The sequence below is a fragment of the Gymnogyps californianus genome, chromosome 12 (genome assembly GCF_018139145.2).
Source record: "Gymnogyps californianus isolate 813 chromosome 12, ASM1813914v2, whole genome shotgun sequence".
Taxonomy (NCBI): domain Eukaryota; kingdom Metazoa; phylum Chordata; class Aves; order Accipitriformes; family Cathartidae; genus Gymnogyps; species Gymnogyps californianus.
The window spans coordinates 10,261,238-10,284,304 of record NC_059482.1 but is presented as its reverse complement, the minus strand read 5'-3'; the positions used below and the strand labels follow the sequence as shown (position 1 = coordinate 10,284,304).

At 40.3% G+C, this 23,067-nt stretch overlaps 1 protein-coding gene across 2 annotated transcripts in view; it reads right to left on the bottom strand.

The window, feature by feature from the left end:
- Positions 1-15,446: 15,446 nt before the first annotated feature.
- CDH5 (cadherin 5) overlaps positions 15,447-23,067 on the bottom strand; it is a 30,612-nt gene continuing 22,991 nt past the window's right edge. For both annotated transcript variants that reach the window (XM_050903862.1, XM_050903863.1), the window contains exons 7-12: positions 22,290-22,543; positions 21,572-21,714; positions 20,619-20,743; positions 19,447-19,555; positions 18,924-19,169; positions 15,447-18,105 (exon numbers count right to left, since the gene is read on the bottom strand). In XM_050903862.1, the coding sequence (XP_050759819.1) occupies positions 17,612-18,105; positions 18,924-19,169; positions 19,447-19,555; positions 20,619-20,743; positions 21,572-21,714; positions 22,290-22,543 (1,371 nt within the window). In that variant the 3' untranslated portion in view covers positions 15,447-17,611. The remainder of the gene's footprint in view (positions 18,106-18,923; positions 19,170-19,446; positions 19,556-20,618; positions 20,744-21,571; positions 21,715-22,289; positions 22,544-23,067) is intronic.

Below are 23,067 nucleotides of genomic sequence, written 5' to 3'. Positions count from 1 at the left end.
CTAGGAAAGAAGCACAGTGATAAATGATTTGGAGAGGTGGGAAACCAGGGCAGTTACGTGTTTTATGCAATTCATTTGCAGAGAAATGTAAGATGAGCTTGGGGACAAAAGGAACAGAGCAAACCAAAGAAAAAAGAATGGACCCTGAGGGGTTTACAATACAAAAAGATTGTACTGGGGTTTAGGATAAAACTTTGTCTCTGACAGCTTGGGCATGGTGTTTAATGCAGTGGAAAGAGCAAACAGTAGTGTGGCACAAACTAGTAAAAAGAGAGCAAAAAGAAATCAGATGAACTGGGTTGCTGCAGCACTTGAAAGGTTGGTGAGTGAGACCACACTTAAGAGATCAGCTGCATCAATTTCTAGTCAACCTTTGTGTATCCTTTTGACAAAACAAGATATTCTCAAAATTGGGGATAAAATTATAAAGGAGCAGTTGTGAATGACCACTCTAGGGTGTAGGTGGGCAAAAGCCAGTACAACTGGCTTTTGTCTGAAGAGGGAAATTATGATTAAGTATCAGTGGAGAAAACAGAAAGGAATTGAAGGGGAAGGAAGCCGCAGGCTGCTTGAATTAGTGACTTGTAATCATGAAGGACACTTTTGTGTTCCTTAGTACTTAAAAGGACAATTGACTTTTATCAAAAGCCCAATAGAAAAAATGAAATGGTACGAACACATGCACCTGAGTTGTGTCTCTGCCACTCTTGCTGTCATTACTTTACATTATAAGCTGGACAGATGAGCATGGCTTTGTTATTAATCCAAATTTGCTCCAAGGTTAACTGAAAATGTACTGACTGTCAAACAGAGGCCAAAGAAAGCAAAGGACAGCTAGGCTTTATTGGGGTTTTTTTGCTTTTTTGATTGTTAGCTTGAAAATTGACTTTTTTTCTAATTCCAGTATGTGCTTTGTACTTTATTATTTGGAATGGGTTAGGGGCTCCTTTATTCAGGAGCTAGCTGTCATTAAAGATTAAAGTATACACAGGAACATAGTGTGCAGATTCTGACCTTGGTGTCAATTACCTCCAGTCCTACTTTGTTTCAGAGGTCTAACAAAAAAACAGATCCCAAGGTAGCACAGGTCTACAAAGTGTCCCAAGATGAGCATCTGTTAAATACTGTAAATGAAATATTCAGTTTGCCCTAATAGGCTTCAGAAATGAGCCTTGTCATGATATGTTAAAAGATCACTTCATTTCTGGAATTTTTGGCTACATAAGTCTTTTTTTTCTGTATGATGCAGCAGTTAGCTTTTCAGATCTGCTACTCAACAAGGTAAGCAAGTGCACTAGGAAAAAAAAGCTGTTGTCCCAGATGCCTGTATTTTTCCTTTCAGATCATCCGGCATCAGAAACAAGGATGTGATCCAGTGTTGACATGACTAGGAGCATAAGGCACCAGTGATATGGCATTTACTGATGCATTTCTGTTCTGTAGCATGAATTTGATTCCAATGCCTTACCTGGATCTCTTCCCAACAGATGAAGCTTGGCTGTGAGGAAGAGTAATGAGGGCAAATCCTATATCCTCTCCTTCATTTTAGGTTTTTCACTACCACTAGTATTTTAGCTATTGTATATCTAGAACACCTTTGGTCTTGGGAGCGTAAGGATGGTTGTCTTGGTAGAACAAAAAACAGTTCAACAACGAAGATATGGGGGACGTGGACAGAAATTCTGTGCCTTCTGTTTTCTCTCCACATTGTCTCCCCTGGTATTTCCCCCGGCTGTGTGTTCTGGTGGTGGCTGCAGCTGACAGCTGAGTACAGGCTTGTGAGTGATGCCTTCAGTCAGCATCCCCAGTCAGCATCGTTGTCTTTTCCGCTGGTGGTTACCTGTGTTTAAGAATATGAGCATACAGAGGGAACAAAACTAAATACAATCATAGTATGAACTGCTGATTTCCAAGCTAATCTAAAACTACCTCACAGTATTCCCTGCCTGTGCCAAAAAAACACTCAAGAGCCCATTTTATTATTTCTGAGAGTAAGTCACCTTCACCCAACCCATCATTACAGAGGAAAAGGACTCAATCTGTGCTGCCTTCTGCTTCTAGATTCTGTGTGAGACACTGTAAATGAGTCTGAGAGCCAGGTTTGTTTTTTTTTTTAAAAAACCAACACAATTATTCAGGCTTTGGAATATATTGAGAAGGTAGAGTCTTGCTTATTCTGGGGCACTTGAATTGTTGATACTACCCAAGTAACTGTAAGGGTTTTTACAGTGACACACCAAGAACTACTGCATTTTACCAAATCAGGTTCCAAAAGTTAAGCTGGTGTGTTCATCTGTGTGTTGTCTGTTGGTTATTTCTTTGTATCCGTGCTCGCTATGGGTAATGTGAAACGCCAGGTTTAACTCCTGTTTGAAGTTGGGCTTGTGACATATTGTGGTACTATTTAGGGGAAATCGACAACAGTATTGTCGATAGTAAACTGATTTCGGTGCCATCTGCTGTATTTCAGCTGCAACTGCCACTGTGTGGTGAATGAACAAAGATCGAGTTCAGCTGGTGCACAAGGAAATGTAAATCCTGTTGTGGTCAGAAGTAGTTATTTATACAATGGTAGACTTTGGTATTTTCTACGTAGTAAATTCATTGCATGTCAATCTTCTAAGTAATATCTATGGCCAAAATGAAGATAACACATTTATTTTAGTACTAAAGTAAGAGTCAAGATGAAAATAAACCAAATAGCTATTAAATCTTACCGTTGAAAAGACTTACTTATTTTTATATATATAAAAAATAATGATTCTATATGATCTCTACTACCAGATTTTGAGATAATCACTATGAAGCAGTTGTAGCAGATTGTAGCACCAGAAAGATTGGTTGTAAACTCCCAAGGTTTAAGAAGGAAAGAGAACATGTGGATTTTGAAGTTCCAGATGCATTTGCTGTCCTGACAAAGAAAATGCATTTCTTGTCTTGTAAATAAAACAGACATTAATAACGGAGAAAGAATGAATACAGAGAGTGCAATGCGGATTTATCTAGCCAGTTTCCAGTGACCACACTTTAAAATGGAAGAACATGTCTCCACTCTGCTCTGAAATGTCATATTAAATTGACAAAGATATTCCCATGATAACTGTCCAGAAAATAGCTAGTATCACCACTCTAACTGCTGCCTTTTGTTGATTTACTGTTATTTTGGCAACATGAAAGCCAGTGCCAGCTGACACACATGTGCATCTGGCATGGAAAATACTGATAAAAAATTCAGTGATGGGGCTTGATATTCAAGTCAAAATGAAAAAAATGTCTGTGAATATATAGAGAGACTGTCTCTGAGAAAGAAGAAAGGTGTGAAGAGAGTTGGTGCACGCTATAAAAAGATAGGAGGCCCTTGTTTGTGTTTTATATATGTTGAGATAACATTCCTTGCAGTGACAATGATAACAGAGTGACCATAGTTGTTGCTCACTCTTCTCATGCATCCACCTGAGAAGTAAGCATGTGGACTACAACATGGTTGTTGCCCAGAGCCCAGCAGGGAAACTTTCTCAAATTGTAGAGTCAGTGAGACTGTGGTGTGGGTGGAGCATCAAGGCCCTTGTTTCTCTGAATACTGCTAGTTCTTTGGGGTTTAGTTTAAGTCCCAGGTGAAGCAGGGAGAGTGCAGCTGAAACACAGTGAAATGTTTATGTATCGGTGATCGTTTCTTAGGGTGCAGATACTTCCTGCTTCACTGAAATCTTCAAAAAGTGTATCACATTGGCTGTGAAGCTATTAGAATGTATTATCAAAACAATAAATTTAATGTATGAAATGATCACATATTCAGTAAAAAGCACTAGGGAAATGCATTATTTAACACGCTGCCTCATGATGGTGTTTAGTGTGGAGCTAAATACAGCTTCAGTTGTAATTATATATGTGCTTTACCAGTGGGGCTCCCATAAATGGATTTCAAAGCCATGCTGAGGACAGTGTTATTACACTGATTTTCTATTACTTTCAAAATCATTTTGTTTCTGACAATGTGAACTGACAACAAAATGAAAATGTGTCCCATCCACTTAGGGTTTTTTGTATGTGTACTCTTTCTTTCTTTTCCCTTTAGTTGCCCCATGTGAGGGACTTGATGTAGATCTTACACTTACTAGAAACCAATATCCAGCTGCATTTAAATTACTGCAGACATAAGCCTGTGGGGCAGGAGCTCCAAGATGAGGGAGAGTAAAGAAGAGCACTCCTTTTGTTGATGGAAAGGGATTAGTGTTGCTGTGAAGAGATTTATTTACAGAGTCTGTCTATCCGGAGCGGCTCTTAGGCAGGCTGTACATGAAGTTGGATTTGGGAGCTGCATGATGCTTCCCTAGAAAGTCTTGTAAGCTGTATGGATGAAACAGGCACGAGAGAGAGGGAAATCCAGGGAAACTGGGTGTGTCACTGCTGGTATTTATGTGGGCTTGCATGTAACTTTAGAAGCTTACAGAAGGTACAGTAAAAGTATACCTTTATGTCTGACGTAATATTTCAAGTTTTATTACGTAAAGACAGCCAAGACCGGTTAATTAACTCAGAAATTCTTATCAAAGTGATCAGTTTATGAAAATTACCTTCCTGCCATGGAATGGAATTAATTGCTAGTGCAAAAAGAAGGATGTAACAAGACACGACAATATAAAGCTGTCATATGAATAATGTATTTTTACTGTATTTTGCTAAGTTAAGAAAAATTCAAGTGATCCGACCTTATTTATTGCTTAGAGAAATATAGGCCTACAATCATTACCTATGTTTTAGAATGCTTTATTAAAAAAATAAGCAATTAGTTGAGCAAATAATCTACCATTTTTTGACAGATCATTAGGCTGTTACATGAAAAACAGGATTACTCATAAGAAAAATCAGAATCCTAGAGAAGCTGTAGCTAGAGATGGGATTAAGCAAAATGTCTTAATATTTAAACATGGTATTAGAGGCTGAGGATAAATGGCAGACAATTGATAATAACGTTTGTATACAAATTGGCTTAGATCATGTCTTGCTATTGAAAATGAGTCAATCTGAAGCTTAAAGCTGATTGACACTGAATAGATCTGCTCTTCGCAGGTCAAATGTGTGCTATGATGCTCTGTTCTTTTACAGTAGGTACTGCTGTCACTGGCATTGGTGAATTTTATGTAGACAAAGTGGGCTTGATTTCCCTGTAGGCTCTATTGCCCTATCTTCAGTTGTAGAAAGTGTCTCTTTCTTGAGTTAGGTGACATGAAGTAGAATTGTAGAAAAACAAGGCAGATAGGATTTTATGAGTTTAGATAGGAACCTCATGGTATTATTTGTAAGGATGTGGGGAGGAGCGGGTGAGAGAATTGTTTGGATGGGTAAAGGTGTGACAAGAAGGTGGGTTTGGGATCTTGTTTGGAAAAGGCTGGGGTGTAAGGGATGAGAAGTGTGTGGGGGAGTGCGGATGGAGGGAACAGTTCCTAGTTTGGGAAAGTAGGATGAAGGGAAAACAAACTTGAAGCTGAGCAAGTCCAAACTGTGTTCTAAGAGGAGATGCCTCTCATTCTTTTTTTGGCATCCCACGATCTGATGTCAGGGCTGGGAAAACTGTTTCCCTAGGTGACCCCCACTCATACTGTCTTATTCCTTCCTTTGGCTACTTCTGTAGAAATATCTAGTGGGTATTTCATTTTCTCAGGCTTCTTGGCAGGTAAGTGTTGCAGCTCTTTATTACCTAGCAGAAAAGAGTTAGTTGGGTGCAGCACAATCACATGCTCAGCATTCAATAAGAACCCTTCAGTTTCCTCAAATAAATGAGATATGTGAAAAAGGTATGCTTATTTTAGATTGAGTAAAGCTCCTCTAAGCTGAATCTGAAAATCATAACTAACTGGAAATGGCAAAAAAAAGGCAATTGTGCTCTCTAGAGATGAGGGCAACTGGTAGGTGGAGCAGCAGAAAAAACCCTATTAAAATGAGTGCATTGGAAGGAATAAGATCAACTGCTGTAATGTTTTCTATGTTGCAGACCTGCTATTGCAGCTTGAACTGTTCCCATTACAGCAAAACACTATTGAAAGGACTTAAATAGCTTGCCTAGCAGAGCAGCATATAGTAGTATCACTGTAATTAAGCTTCCACCAGGATTTCTATGACAAACATATCTTCAGGGTCCTATAACCCAGCTTTCAAATCTTTATTTGGTGCTTGCAATATACCATGCTGTGATTTAACATTTGTCCAAAGATTATAATGTGAAACTGTGCTTTCATAGTGGTGGAGCCTTGTTCAGATCAGAGGCGCTTAGAGCAATATATATGTTCCAGAGTCCTACGGACAATGTTGACTCTTTGCAGACTGTCCTGCCTGTGGGAACTGGGCAGCTGAACATGTGGATATAGTGAAATCACAGCATTTGTGTTCAGTAAGAGCCTTATCCCTGCAGGATTAAGTAGTTGTGCAGTGCTCAGAAGAGGGCGGGAAAATCACAGTGGACTGACAGTCACAGTCTGATTCCTATTGCATCTCCTCTGCTTGAGGGGGAAGGTAGTCAGTGCCAGTTCCTTTCTCTCCATATGCAGTATTGGAAAGTCTCTCAGGGTTAAGAGAATCCAACAGCCACTGAACATGCATTAGCACATGTGGGTGGGCAGAAGTTTGGATCTGCATTCAAAATACTTCATCTGATAAGGGACCTAGAGAAGATTGCTAGTTCATTGCAGTGAGGCGAAGAAAGAGACTCAGTAAACTTCAATTTCTGCACACTCTGGGTGCTTAACAATGACTCAGGCAGGCATCCTCTTTATGAATGTCCTGTCTTTTTTCAGAAAGCAAGGAAGCCTCAGGAAGACTTTAGCTTCTAAAGGCAGCATGTTAACAAAACTCTTATACCCAGTGTGTGAATGCAAGGATGCTTTCCTGGGCCATTGAAAGTGCTTAGCATTTTGTGCTGTTTCTGAGAATTGGTGGATGTACAGTTCAGTTTTTCATCAGGAACTTGGTGCTATCAGCTTAGCTACCCTGGAGCTCAGTCTCTCCCATCTACTTTGGGATTAATATAGATATTTCAGAGTCCCAACAATAAATAAATAAGGTGTAATGTTCATTCAGGGTTTTTGCTAGCTGTAAGTCCAGAGACTTAAACTAAAGTCTATGGCAATTCTGGACTGAAATTTGCTCATTACTGGGCTTCATATGAATGGTGGTCTGTGAAGGCCTCTCCTTTCCTAGCAAAAAAGAAAAGTTTTGAGACATTGCCTCTTTAATACTGCCTGCTGTAAGCAAGTCTCTGAGACGAGTACCCTGTAAACAGTGCCTGTGTTACTGTGCATTAGGGGCATGTCATAGCAATTCTTTTTAGTAGCTTATGCAGCCACAGTTCCTATCGCTTCAGTGACAACTAGAAGTAGGTCCTGTTTATAGTGATGCAATTCTGGGCACCTTTGAGAAGCATCAAAATAAAATGCACTGCATAAACACATACAGCGTAGAACCTTGGTTGTGCATGTTACTTTTTGTTCTCTACCTAATTGGAGTCCAGTTTAGCCCCATTTGAAGTGTGTCAGCTCTTAAGTTTAAATTCTACATGTGAGTGCTTCCAAGGCTGATCCCTTGGATGTTAGCCCAAACAGCTGCTGTCATGGAAATGAAAGCTTGTCCAACTGTTCAGCTGTTCATTGGGGTCTACAGAACTGTCCTGGGATGAACTTTCCGTGGTCAAAGGAAATATTAACTAGAGGTGAGTGTGTTTCATGAGTCCTTTCCTGTGCTGTAAAGGATTTGAACCAGAGGGCCTCTGAACCTGGTGACTAAAAACATCAGAGGAGGGTAGAAATTAAAAAAGCTAATCTTAGAGTTATGCCAGAAGAACAGCTGTGTGTTGATTATTTGTTGTGGTCTAAAATGGGATAATTTGGGCAGCTGCAATAAAGGTCTGATGTAGGCTAAAATGAACATGTTTCTTAGAGGCAGAATTGAAGTAATGAAAAGGCACTGAAACTTGCCTCCCTTGACTAAATGTAAGTCTTTTTCCATCCCATATGGAGCCACATGAGGTATGTTGGTCATACGTTTAGCATCTCATAAAAATAAAATCTGTGCTTTAGTTCTCACCAGTGTTTTCTGCATGCAATAAATACTCTTTGTGGCTATGCCATGGATTTTAAATGCCTAACATGGTAATTTTAACTTCCAGATGTGTACATGACTACCTTGCTCTAACTCTTCCTCATATTAACTGTGTTACCCATCACTCTTGCTCACAGTGACTTATGAAATGCAGGTTCTACTCACACCTTATGCTACAGGTTCTCTGTTAGTTGCAATGGGAATAATACTATATACATCATGCAGAGCTGTAAATATGTGCAGGAGAGGGTCTTTTAATTATGAGTCTTCGTAAATCTTGTGCAAAATTCTCTTGTGCCTGGAATTGTGCTGTAAAATAATGACTAGAACTAAAGCTTTCATCCATAAATGCATAAGCATTGGAGAATGTTACTTATTCAGAATGCTTTTATGCATATTAACTAACCCTTGCGATGATGTGGGGAAGTGTGTATATATGGTCGCTATGGCACATGAAGGGGAAGACAATGACCAGATAACCTTTCAGAAGGGAGTCCCACTTTGAACACCTGATGTGTAAAAGCAAAAATCTGGGTCTACATGACGTACCTGAGATGAAAAGGGAAGTCTGTGTCACAGCTGGGATATGAGCCCAGAGTTCTGCTCTTGCAAATAGGCTTTATTAGTGCATATTGTTTGTAAGTCACAAATTTCCTCCTGAAATATGTCTACATCAAAGGCAGTCAGCTTTGCATAGGTCTATTTGGTGATCATTTCATGTTCTGCCAGATACCCTTCTCTTGGAAGGCCATGTGGTGCTTCCAGTTCACTCAGAAGTGATGTATGTGACGACAGATGGATTATACACAGCTGTGCACATAGAATGCCTTGTCTGTTTGCCAAGTACTTGCATCAACATCCAAAAAGATCCAGATGTTGCGACAAAATCCAAGAAACCCAGTTCTGATTAGGGTTGATGCTTAATCATCTATTTATAGGAAGGAGTTAATTGCGGAGATTGTTTTACGAGGATTGAAGAGAATCACTTAATTTTTCTAGCTAACTAAAAGCTCTTTTAGTAAAGGAAGAAGAGGAGGCTGGCTATGTTCTAACACTTTTTTATGGCTCTTCAGTAGGGGTATAACGCTTTTCGCTTACTCAAAGTGATCACTCTGCCTGGCTTGATGAGCAGTTTTGCCAGATCCCTGCAGGTACTGAGAGACAGATCTGAGTCTGTTCAAGATGTGATTACTCAGTCAGGTGACAAGTGGTCACTGCCAAATCAACAGAATTTTTGTCAGTATGAGGCAGCTCTGCTGCCTGGTATTTCTGACTACCCTCTGTCTAGCCCTCTGCTAGCTTTCTAGGTGCATTCCTTGATGCCAGCTCTTTTGCACGGTCAACTTTCTTGGTGGATCCCTGCTAGCCTTGCCTTCTGCTTCTGCTGTCGGTTGCTGTTTAGTACTAGAAGGCAGCACAACCAGGCATGGCCATCATGTGTTTCTGACCCTTGTCGGGGCTGGATTGGTCATAAAGGTTGTGGTTTTTGCTGCTCTGGATCCTTACCTGGTGGCAGTTGCAGAGCTCGTGTCATTCTCAAGCACGGTACTGTTAGGAGGACAGTGCACTGCTTGCATCTGCTTGCCCCCCGTGTTTGCAATGGCAAAATACTCCAGGTTTGGGAAATCGTCAAGACACCCAAAGCTGGAGTAGTTAGCAATGACATTTGGGAAGTTTCAGTATCCATGTGGAATGCTCTTTGTAGTCTCCCCAGCTGTGTTACATACTTGGATAATCTCTATCCATCCTCCCTCCTCTTCAAACAGTAATTCCTCAACCAGGAAGGCACCTACTCTGCTGTACACCAAGGCATGGTAAATCACAGGAACAACTTCAGTGACAGTAGTGCTGGCTGGTCTGGGAAGGTGCACGGAACTTCCCCTTGCTGCCCTTCGAGCAGGCCAAGGCTGTGCAAGCAGGGCGGCCTGCGAGTGGTGCAGGACCTGCTGACCTGGGTGGAGGCTTCAGGTTGTCAATTCTGCTTGGCAGTCTGCCAGGACCGCAGTTTTAGGAAGAAATCCTCAGTTATTGTCAGCTGCACATATTGGTGAAACACGCTCTGGTTCTCTAAAGGAGAAGGAGGCCTGGCAGGGTGGGACCTGCAGTCAGCGTGTGGTTTGCTCGCAGAGCCCTGGTCGCTGGCTGTGTTGTACACAGCACCTGTGGGAGGAAAGAGGAGCAGATGGCAGCAGGATGGGACCCATGTGCATCCGGGGAACAGATGTATGAGTTGAGCAGGCTGAGGTGGCTCAGCTGCTGCTGAGGAATGAGGAAGCCATGTCCCTGAGGCTAGTCTCTGCTTACAGAGAATTTGCTACAATTTGCTACTTGTATATAACATAACTTTTTGGATCAGAGGGAGAAATAACTTTTTTTGTTTCTCTCCTGTTTTTGATGTACAAATTCACGTGCTGCTATGTTTCTCTTTCCTCCTCTCTCCTCATCCTAGCAAGATTTGCTTGCTATTAAGGAGCTGTTTTGGGGCATATTCTTATGCAAAGTTTTGCAAAGTCACCAGGCATTCAAGGGGAGGGGTGGTAGTGGGCAGGGAGCGCAGTGGGAGTGCTAGGACTCCCAAGTCTCCTGCTGTGAGTGCATTGCAAACTGTTGCTGGCAATGGGGATTTGGGGAATCGAGTGTGACATGGATGGGAGGGCTCAGTCTGTAGTGTGGGAAAAAAGTAATTAAGGAGTGGTTGAGGTGGGACTGGAGAGATGGTGGCTGCTGCCAAGTCCTTTGTCATAGTGCTGCCAATATCAATTGTATAGGTGCTCAGAGGTCTGTGCATCTCAGCTGGGTCATTCTGCCTGTTCCTATGGGAGGCCAGCTCTCCTGAGGCTCTCAGTCAGTGTGGTGTCAGTGTAGTCCAGCACAGTTTGTATGTGGTTATGTGACGTTGGGGGTGACATGAAATAAGGAGTACCAGGCTTTTTGCACAACAGGGGGGACATCACAGCTGCCACTGTGCAGAGGGAGGAAGAGAGCGAGGCTGGAGCTGGCTGTAAAGAGTGAGAAAGGAGTAACCAGGAGAGGCAGTGGACTGGGAAGCAGCTACTGGAGATGGCTGTGGTAGAGACAGCAGATTGCAAGTGGGCACAGTCACTTACTCTGCCATAAACCTTTATCATAACCTTAGCCCAGTAAAATATTATAAACATATTTTAAACAGGCGTAGGCGTTTGCTTCTGTTCTTTGTGACTGACCAGCTTGAGTTCATCCTGAAGATCTGCAAACAGCATTGTTTTGGGTCCCGAAGGCAGAGCCTGCCTCTCCTACCATACTGCACACTGAGATTTGCAGAGCTGGTGGATCAGCAGAGTTACAGTAATCTGTCTAGAGGAGTAGGAGGAGGAGAGCGGATGAAGGCTGATTAAATTACTGATTACAAATACTGAATTAAATCCATTTGCAAGGAGTCTTTGACTTTCATGATGCCATTAATCTGTAATTGTGTGACGAGTGATTTCTGTGAATACTTTCAACTTTTAGGTGGTCACTGAAAGGTTCCTGCTACTTTTTTTTGCTGGTTTGTTTGTATGGCTACTTGGGAAAGTTTTGTTGCATGGTTGTAATATAAAAATAATGAACAAATAATGACTAGTGGATAATCCATGTGTTCATACACAAATATACTCATTCAAGGCAAACCCCAACTGTTTTACAAGAGTCACTGGAAATAAAAATTATTTGGTATTGCTTGAGAAAATCCTGATTAGCAGTTGCAGTTTGGTTGGAAGAATAGTCTAAAGAAGTAGGGTTGGACAGCATCTTTATCATCAAAAACAGATTTCAATGTCATATGACAAACTAGCAGGACTTAGTATTTGACTCCTTCTGGCAAACAGGCAAACATGCCTCAAGTAGAGTGATCTGGACTGACGTTTGAATAAAGGAGACATCTGGAGCTTGCATCCTTTCCGCAAAGCTATTTCCCTGCCCTTTATGCCCTTCAAAACTCCTGCCTGAACAAGATCACTACTTTTTCCTTTATAAATTCAGGCTTTGCAGCCTTTCTGGCTTCTGGAAAGGTCTAAGTATTTTTGTGAAGTCAGCGTTAAAGCATGAAACTGAATTAACCTGCTGGAATTATTAATTTTATTGAACATGAATAAGATGTTCGTGTGAGCTGATACAGCAGAGAACGGAGTGGGAAGTCAATAGCCAAACCAGATGTGTGCGAGTAGGGGACCGAGGCGCGGTCGGAGCTGTCCTTGCCGGAGAGCTGGCATCGAGTGCCACCAGGCGTTCGCTTGCGGCCATGGCAGCCTGTGGTCCCTGCAGCTGGAGGTTTGCTTTTTCCTTAGTTCAGTTTGTGAAATGGCACAGTACTGACAGCATTAACTCACGCTAAATTCGCTTGTGATTTCCTGCTATTGCACTAGCGTGCATTTTATACATCTGTGGTGTGGGACATATGGTGTGCAGTAAGTGTAGCAGTCAAATCTGGCGCTTCAGGTTCCTGTCTGGTTTTTGGCATTTTTAGGTTCTTTAGGTTTGCTCTTTAAATGGGCAGGGGAAAGCGTGGACAATTATTCAGCAAAGGCATTTTAAAATGATGGAATTTGGACTCACATTTCAGTCTGTTTTCTCTGTACTGCCCCAGTTGCATAAAAGTAGTTTGTAGTGGCTAGACGTTGTCCCAAGAAATATCTGCAATGTAGGAGGTTTTTTGAACCTTTCCATTTGAGAATGTACTGGTTTGTAGAGGGCATTGCAGGTCAGGCCTTGAGCTCTAGTGAGGCTGCCAGAAGAGCTCCTTGGACCACTTGCAGTCCAGCTGTTATTGACTTTCTGAAAAACCTTATTTGGCTTATTTTTTAGATGTGTTTGCCTGATGAACTCTGCCTTGCTTTGTTCTGCTTGTTTTGGTAACTTCATTCAGAGCACTGGGTTTCAAGTAGAGGTTCCTTTTCAATGAGGAGTGAAAGAATTGCAGGGATTTATGATTGATTGTGACATTGATGAAGGAGTTAACTAGAATGAATTAAGAGAGTCTTGTGGGAAAGCAGGTGGGACAGCCCCTCGCTGGGGATAAGTGGAAGGAAATGCTGTTTTTTCCCTTTTCTTTCAGGTCAGGCAGGAACAAAGTCAGGAAGCTGAGAGAGGTCAGCAAAGATCCATGGGTTTTTATTGCTCATAAAAGAGTTTTGCTGGTTTTGTTTTCTTTTCCTTTTTCTGATGCAGACTAAAAGGGTGTCTTTGCTGTTTTGTTTTCTGTCATACTTTTTCTATGGACTAGATTTAGGCTAAATCATCTACTTTGATCTGATCAGACTCTTATTCAGTTCCTGGTAAGACTTGATGACTTGTGCTACAGTAAAATTGTGATAGCTTCTTAAATGGGAAAGATATCACCCTGGTGATTTCTTTCATTCCAGGAAGCATGTGAAGGTAAAACCACAAGAGTTTTATTTCTTACTCCCTGAAACTTGAAACATTTATTAAAAAAAGTAGGAAGGAAGAATAGGTCAGGAAAGACGGCAATTATTCTTTTTTTCTGTCCTAGCCCCACCTGAAGTATAATGGAAATAAGTGTAACTATTATTTCTAGCCAAATAGGATAGTGTATCTGCATGTTTACTACCACCATGAGCATTTCCCCTGCATGTGACATATGCATAGGAGTGAAAACATTTACAATAAATGTATATAGGTGGATCTGTACTCCAAACTCTAAGCTCCAAAAAACCAGTGTGGCTTTATGTGACTCGCTAGCTACAGTTAGTCCTGGCTGGATGACAATACCCGTGCTTGAGCAGGTCTGATTGCTAGGTTGGCTGGTCCCTTCTGGTGCTATTCTAAGCCCTTGTTGCTGAAAGGAGAAAAGAGAAGAACCCACTAACTGAAGAACAAGAACTCAGGAAAGATTCCCCCCCCTTTTATAACTAATCCTTCTGTTTTCACTGGATTTGCTGTTATATTCTTCCTGACAGTGTATCAGTAGTAGTGGACTGTAATCAGATAATACCCAATACAATTGTTCTTTCTTTCTCTGAACAGTGGAAATTTGTTTGGATAACAGGACCTTAGCTCACCTGACCCATCTGGGAAGTGTGGCAGTGTGCCAGGTGTTAATATTCAAACAGCTTTTCATTGCTGCTTTGATACATATCAAGGATTCTGAGCACCAGTCATTATTTCATAAAAATTTCTAATGGGGTGGGAGTAAAAAACCTTTATTAAATGGCATGAACTTCTGCATCTGAATGTAATAAAATAATAATTTATTATATATTTTTAGGGATAAGAGATTAAAATGCATATTAATTAAATGAATAATGAAAACCTTTATGAGAATCTCTGCTACAAGTTGCAAGTAGCTATTTAATCAATTTCTTTCTATGGAGAAATGCATTTCATTATAACATAATTAGCACATCTATTGTGTTTTTAATACAACTTGTGCTAAAGTGTGTTTGATCTGGAGTTTGCCCATGGCAATTAGCAGTGAAGGAATTGAACTTTTTTGCTTTATTCCAGGCTTTGTAAATTATAAGTGCCATATCTGGGGAAAATTGATGTGACTTTTTTAAAGCGCTAGAATACTCTTGGGAATATATTGGGGTAGTTATTATTAGTAGCGAAAAGAAATGGTAAGAAACTGTGCTATCTAAAGCTGCAAATCCAGGGGTAATTTTCTTTTTCTGTCACAGGTGTGTACTGTTCTGTCATGTCCTACCTAAATCCTGGACTGTGAGAAAGCTGGAGCTTCTTGTGTACTACAGAGTAATCGTGCTTGCATATGTCTGTAGCAGCAGATCAGAGAAGAAGAAGAGAGCAGGCCAGGGGCCGGGGTGGTGGTGCTGGGGGTGTCATCCTTTTTTCCCATTGAGGTAACACTGATAGACCACTCAGGTAGTGGGCATATGTGTAGTTCCCCCACAGGTGGGTGGTATGTACTGATCCAGGGTGTTAGTACTTTCTATTCTGCAGCGTGTCCTTTACCATTTGAGAGGAGTACTTTTCCAGTAGGAAAAAAGGGCAGGATCTCAGTAAACATGGTGGTTCAGAATCACCCTCATGCCTGGCGGCTAAAATACCAAACATCTGCTCAGAAATTGAATGCATCCTGTAGCACTGGCAGACCCAAGTCCTCCAAAGTCAGAGCATTCAACCTTACCAGGTGCTGAACTCAGAATGCACCGTTGGGGCTTTTCTCTTCCTTAGCCCAAGAGCTTTACTGACAGCTTTCCAAAGAGTGGGAGAAAACTTCTTTTACAGAAAGTCCTTTGGTGAATTTGTGTCTAGTCTGAGTTTGCTTAGAGTGTAGATACCAGTGTTTTTATGGTTGAGTTCACTGTGGTACAAAGCCTGGTATTGTCTTCTGTGTGAAACTCGTTAATGCACAGAAAATCCAAACTTGAGATTGGCTTTTATGTAGTAAAAAAAAAAAACCAAAAAAACCAGTACAGGAATATAAAAAGAAACTATCCAGTGCAAATATCTTTATACAGTGGAACTTGATACAGTGTTCCTTAAAACAGCTTTATAAAACAGGCTTAAAAATAGCGATTACAGGTAATACTATCTGGATGATGCTTACCAAAGTACTTTACTTACTGCACTAAATAATTTTGTAACTAACTTTACTTGTTGATAGCCAATACCTTAGTTACTGATGAAAACCTTAAACTTTAAGTATTATTAGTTAGAATTCTTTATAATATACTAACATATGGAACCTCAATAGCATACACTGTTGACTGGATTAAGCAAAACAGAAGAGAATGAACACATTAAAAATAAAACCAAGGCTGTCATCCCCAAATGTACTTCTTTTGTAAAGGATGTGATCCAAAGCTGGTTTGACTGATGGACAGAATTCTACTTAGTATTCCTTTAGTTCATATTTGAAAATTTGAGTGATTGCATTATTGATAATAGTAGGCATTAGTGTCCAGCTAAGTATTGTATTGGACAACTTTTTACAGTAGTGAGGACTAATGTGAGACCATATTATAGTGCATTGCTATTTCCTGCCAAGAAAGCATTTTGGGGGAAGGGAGTGTAAATTAGAGATGACATGAATTAGTGAAAAGCAAATTTGTGAGGTTCCCCTATACTGGTTTAGGAAAAAAAAAAAAAGATTTAGTGTTATTTGGTTAGCTACCAAATTTAAATAATCAAATCAACTAAACTAATACATACAGCTCCAGCACAGATTCTGCAGAATTGAGTATTTGTGTGGTAGGGCTCTGTTCCTGTTGAAGGCAACGGGAATCTGCATTGCCAGAAGCCAGAGACAGGCCATTGTCCGAAGAGACCCGCTTTTTACAAAATGTATTTGGCTGGGTAACTTCCTGCATGGGAGGTTTCATTCTGTGGCTCTTCATCAGGCGAGAAACTAAACACACGCTTACCAGGGACATAGTAGTTGCAGCTCCAAAACCTTACTTACATTTGCAGTTCTTTTCTGCAGACAAATGTGTGGGTGTATAGCATTCTGGTTTGGAAGTCTACAATATTTTCCTAGGTGGAAAATACCCGTTTTACAGTACCTGCTTAGAAAAAAATCAAAACAGTTTCACAGTAATGAGATCCTTCATTTGTTTGTCCCTGAAAAAATACAATTGCTTTAATAATGTTGAATAAAAAACCTATTCAACCTCTTTAGTAATCTAGAGAGACCTATGTTGCCATCTAGAGAGATTTACAGTATTGGAGTCTTAACATTCCCCTGATCTCCACATTTCCTGCCCTGCAGGATATGTTCCATTGAGTAACACTGAGATCCTATTTACAGAAAGAAAAAACAATTTTGCTGTTAGCTAGAGCAAATTCTAGCATGCCAGAAAGGTGCCTGAAATCATCATCAGGCTGTTAAAAATGACAGATGAAACCAGATTGTGCATCTAAAAATCCTGTCTAATTTTATCTTTAGTAACTCATGTATGTAGTAGAAGACTATAAAGCAAGAATAATTAATAGATTGGAAAGAAGGAAAAATCATGCCTCTTTTTGAAAGTGATGGAATAATTTCTAATATTAAGTGATAGACCATATGTTCCTCCTCTCCTCTGCTGGGTAAGCATAAGCGTGGAATATCAATAAAGATGTTACAAGAGGGCCAGCCAAACTAGCTGGCTGGAGATACAGGCGGTTATTCAAAACATTCCTTCTCAATGCCACCAAACCTCTCTGTTCCGGTGGATGGTGACCTTGCATGCATGTTGATGAAAACAGTATAGGAAGAGGAATGAAGGAGAAACTGGGGACAAAACCACTTTTTAAGGAGAAGTGTCTATCTGGATAGGGAGAGGAGTTGTGTCCTAGAAGACTTGAGCAGCTCCTCAAGCAGCAATTTTGGGGAAAGAACGGAATGTTAGCAAGGATAACAGTGCTGGGGGAAGTCATGTGATCTGTGTGTTTCTTTTTAAGCCTACTGCTGTCAGGTTTTTTTCATGTCTGTTTGAAATCCTAGTACAGCTTGGGTGAAGAGCTGTGAGTTCTTCTTTGGCCATTGGCAGGCTCTTGATGTCTATCTGTAGTGGGAGGGAGAAAATTCATGGCTAATTTGAGCTTAATACACAAAATCTTCATTTGATTCTGATCCATACAGCTCAGCTAACATTTTAAACCTGGGTCCCCAGTCATTTAGAAAGTCATAATCAATATCTGAGTCTGAGGAGCCTGATTCCAAAGAACTGAGAGATTCTGCAATGGACTCGGCACCTTCGTAGCCATAGATGTGAAGTGTGTCATATGGCAGCAAATCCCTGTCATTGTCGGCTTCATCCTTCTTAACCTCAATCATCATTTCCATTTCTCCAGCACCAGAAGTTATATTTCCAGGAGGCTTTTGGACTTGTGCATATGGAGAGGGAACTGCTTCTGGCTTTATACCATTCTTGCGGACAGAGTTGAGTACAGATACATCATAGCTGGTGGTATCCATTTCACCACCACCTTCTTCATCATAAGTGACAAGCTGCTCGTGAATCTCTGCCACATTCCTCCCAAGACCACTCAAGTCCTTCTTGTGTCTCTTTCTTAGAAGAATTAGCAATGTGATTACTGCAAAGAAAACTTATATGAACATGTGTAAATAGAGAAGTAAGGAAGTAAAACAAATTCCATTTAAGATATGTAACAGTCCAAGGTGGTTTTTTTCCGGAGTGAGTTTTTTTTAACACATATTTATTAAAAGAATAGTTTAAAATACTGTTTAACTGTAGGATTTGTATGTTCTCAAAGCAGTTCAGTCTGTACAGGAATTGTATAACTGACTCTTGAGCTGGAATCACAAGTACAAATGCATAGTGTCACAAGTTCATTGAATCAACTACTGCCTTGAACTGGTAAATCTTTTAATGCCAGGCATCAAATGCTACTTATGTGGTAATTGTGAAGGAGGCCTCTTCTCAAGCAAGAAAAAATGTTGCCCCTTCTCTCATACATTCCAAATACAGCAAATAGGTACTGGTCTGCTGATTTGTTACAGATTTATTTACGTATGTATGTTCACTGTACTGTTTAAAGGGTTTCCAGACTAGTTCAGCCTTTGGAAACAGGAATCCTATTCTTATTGCCCCAGCACAAATTTCCTGTTTTATGGCTGCATGTGAGCCTAGTAACAGTAAATCAAGTATATTATGCATACGTACAATAACCTTTCCAGTGACTCAGCCTTTCCAATAGAATGAACAGCTTTGTAGCTGAAGCTATGCTAACAGGCCAAATAGAAAGAGCAAGTGAGATGAATCAAATAGTTACAGTATTTCTGCCTTTGTGACCATTTTATAGCCACAAAGCTTTTGTAGGTCTCAGTTAAGAAAAAACAAAACAATCCCCACATTTTAAGTCAGAGAACGTTACAAAAGTCAAATACTTACCAATGATTGTGATGATACAGATGAAAATTGCCACCAGTGCTTGTATACTAACTCCAACTTGTTTAGGTCTTTCCTCACAAAAAGTGAAGTTGCCTTTTTCATTACACTTGCAGACACTGATGACAAGTGTATTTGTGCTGCTGAGCTCAGGATCACCGTTGTCTGAGATGATGACAGGCAGGTAGTGGATTTTGGCAAGTTCACGATTAAACTGTCCATATTTGACAGTGATATTAGCTGTGTTATCTGGAAGAAGTAATGACATCTAATTAAGTGATAATCTCTACCAGATTTTCCTTATAGATTATCAGTCAGTTGGTACATCTTCCCCTTAGACAGAGCCAGCCTTTACGGAACCCAGTGAAACTTGGGAGGCAACAAACAACATTTTTTTTCAGTAAGTTAAGCCTTTAAAAATAAGCTGTTACTTAGCTCAGCTAGACCAATCATAGGTCATTGGTACAGCTTTTCTCCCCTGTGTCTCTTTGGCTAGCTGAGAAAATGCATTGCAGGGATACGCTACCATAGTTCTCAACCAAGGAGAAGTTGCTATCTTCTGTGGCCAGGGAGTATTTGAAGAAACCTCTAGGTGATATTTCATCCTTGTCAGTAGCTGAAATCCTGATGATTACCTACAAAGATCGAAGAGGTCATAATTTTCAGTATACATTGCCTCCAGTGATAAAACCGCTTACAGTATTTAAGTTAGAGCTGGGCTGTGTATCCTATATAACCCTTCAGTAAAGGGCAGGACAAAGATATCTTGTGGTGCTCCTCTTCAAGTTCTTTCAAGGCAAGTAATTTCCTTGTAGGTCTTCAAAAAGAGCAGTCTTTCCCCTTCATTCACAGGTGGGAAACAAAAGTGGAAGTCATGTGTAATTAAAGCATAAAGAAAAGTCATGCTCAAAGACATATGGCTCATTTAAATACCTAAGATGGCTGCCTTCTAAAGCGTTCAACTTACTTAGAAGTATGACTCATTCATTGAATGTCACTGAGACTACCACTCCTGAATGACATGCTTGTTTTTGAAAACCTCAACCTGGGGTAGATTAGATGTATAAAATATAAAAATGTATGATTATGTCCCAAAGGTATTTTAAAAATTAAATTAAAGGTGTAATAATACCTTGTGTGTTCTAACAGATTCCATCAGAGAGTCTGGTCTGTGACAAAGTCTCTTAACTAAACAAACTTTATATGTATGTGCTAAATACTTGTGTCTGAGGCCAAACATCTAAACCCACAAATACTAACACTATTTGTGTTTGCAGATACTTGCACTCTGATGAATACTACAATAATGTTATATGCAGCAATGTTTCTCTTGGTATTTTGAAATGGTTTCATTCTCAGTATCATGTGTGAACATTTGTGTGATAAAACTGAATTGCTGATTTTTGCTCTGCAAGGCTTGACTGTACTTCACAGTTCAATTGCTAATGCATGTACATACTTAAAAGCCTAGAGGGAGAGGAACTGTGCAGCCCATGTGCATAAGCAGATGAAAGTCAATATTCCAACAGTGTAAAGTTCTGAAGGGAGATTTCTGACCACTGACATTTTGGAAATCAGTGAAATGATCAGGTGCTTGGGTATGAAAACTGAGACTAACTTTTATTAAAAGACATCTTTCGCTTGAGCTTGCAAGTAGATAATTCAGGTTTAAGGGAAAAACTCTCCCTCCTGTCTCACCTTTCCTGGTGCAGCATTTTCACACACTCTGGGTTCCTCAGGATAAACAAGTTCCGGAGCGTTATCATTTTCATCAGTAACTATTACGTGAACTTGGGCATGTGATTCTCTGTCAGAAAGACGGCCTGAAATTACAACAACAGTAGTACAGGTCTCTGAGATGTCTGGAAGCTCAGTGCTGTCTGCCCCACCCCCCTTTCCACTGTTTGTGTCTACCTCTGTGCCTCCTGCATGATGAATATGGAGAATTTCTAGCTCCATCATTAATTTAAACTTTGACAGATTCAGATATTTTCCTAAAAACTCTCCTATTGGGCTAAATCATCAAGGATCTATGAGGAAGGAAGTAACAATTGCTTATGGCTTCCTGATTCTTCACACTGTGTGGCTATGGGATCCAGCATCGTTCTCTGGCACTAAGGCAACAGGCACAGAACAGGCCGTGTCTATATTATTAAATGTCTTTCACCCTCCAGAAAAGGCCGGTCTCCCCCAAACCTCCTTGGGACTGGCCCCTGGGCCTGCCCTGCTTCCTGAACCCGAGCAAAGCTATACGGGGATGCCCGTACAGCGATGCTCCCTGGGTGGCAGCGTGGGAGGGGGATTTTGTAACTCTGTGTAAGTGGGTGAAGCTGGCTGGGATGTTTCAGCTTTAACCACAGGCTTATCCCTGTTTCCCAAGCTGCTTCCTCTCCTCGTGCCCTTTTTATTCCTTGTTACAAACTGTGAATACATTTTGATAATAGCTAGGGGCCAAATCTTAAAACTGTATTTGACCTATTTGTAGGTACTCATTTGATTTGGAAGATTATTGTGCAAACCCTGCAAGCATCCCTTTCATTTGTAGCTTAGTGGAAACAGGCTGTCAGGTTGCGGCTTTCCTTTTTGATAAGCTACGGTCCTGTAAAGTTATATACTGATTTCTTTCAAATAGGGAAGTGGATAGCACTTACCATCTTCAAGGATTTCCTGAGCTGCTACAGTGATGTTGTATGAGGAACTGAATTCTCTGTCCAGGGGCTTGGGAAGCTGAATAATTCCAGTATCAGATACCCTAATATAGTCTCCATTAGGACTAGCTCTTCGTCGAATAAATCTGTTTTTTGTTTAAAAAGAGATATGTCAATGCAAGGGTGATAATACTGTGTTTCGCTTCAGTTCTTCATAGTGGAAGGTCAGAGAGTTCTTGTGTGACAAATTACATTAATATCTTGACCTGGCGGTCTCAGAATATTTCCCTAAAATTATGCAAGCTGTGAGAGCGAAATACATCCATCGGAAAAGTTTCCAGATTATTGTCTTTTGCTGTCTCAGAAGTCTATTTTCTTTTCAAAGCACATGCTTGAGAGAGTTATTACCATAAAAAATATAACAATAAATTATAACCATGTAAAGATATCCAGGACTATGCATTTTCCTGTAAATGTGCAAATGTTTTATCAGTAAGTTTATGTGGTAGTTACATGGGTAAATGTAATTGATATTCATATTTGTTGGTTACCATATATATCCATGGCTGCAGTGCCGGAAAAATGAAATTGGATTTTTTTTTTTTTTTGGCATGCAGATTCTGAAAAATAGGGGCAAAGTCTTAGTTCTTTGTCAAATTCTTGGAATCATTAACTAATTCTCCACTTTCAAATAGAATTATTAAAGCTGGTGTTGTGTTACCTGATTTTCCGTTTAGCTGCGTCAGGGTCGTGTGCCCAAACTGAACCAAGTGTTCTTATTTCTGGATCATTTTCCCTTACTTTAAATTCATATGGTAGTTTAGTGAAGACAGGAGGCTCATCAACATCAGTGACTTCAATGGTGACTGTTGAAATGCTCCTAGAGCCACCGGCTTTAAAATAGCGAAGATCAACTGTGGGATCTGTTGCTTCAATGTCAAACCTGTATTCTGCTACTTTTTCGAAGTCCAGGGGCTAGAAAAAAGATAAACACAGATATTCTTCCTTTGGGGATGTCTAAGTAAACTTTACATTAGCTATCTATGCAAATCTAAGCTCTGTGCTCTAATTCATATTTGGAAATATTACCAAATTGCATCTTAGCTAGACTCTTGGGAGAGCATTTCCAAACTGAACTTCTTTTTCATAGAGTGGCTTGGGCAACTTCTGGTTTTGAACAGATTCATCCAGTATTCTAAGTTCAGCAAGTATTTCTTGGTTTAAACAATTTTATAATTCTGTAGCTACCAAAACTTGTTTAGCTCCTTTTTCTCAAAGGTTGGGGACCAGATTCTCTTCTTCTTGGCTAGGCTTTCTGTTCTGAAGTCATTCAAGGCAGACTTCATAGCTGCACTGACTGATAGCTGGAGTATTTAGTGATAAACGAGATCCCCTTCCTTGTTTTTCCCATTGACTGAGATTATAAAAGGAATCACACAATGGAAGGAAGGCCAGGAGCTAGGGCAGTAAGAAATGCCCAAGCTATCGCTCCTTTCAAA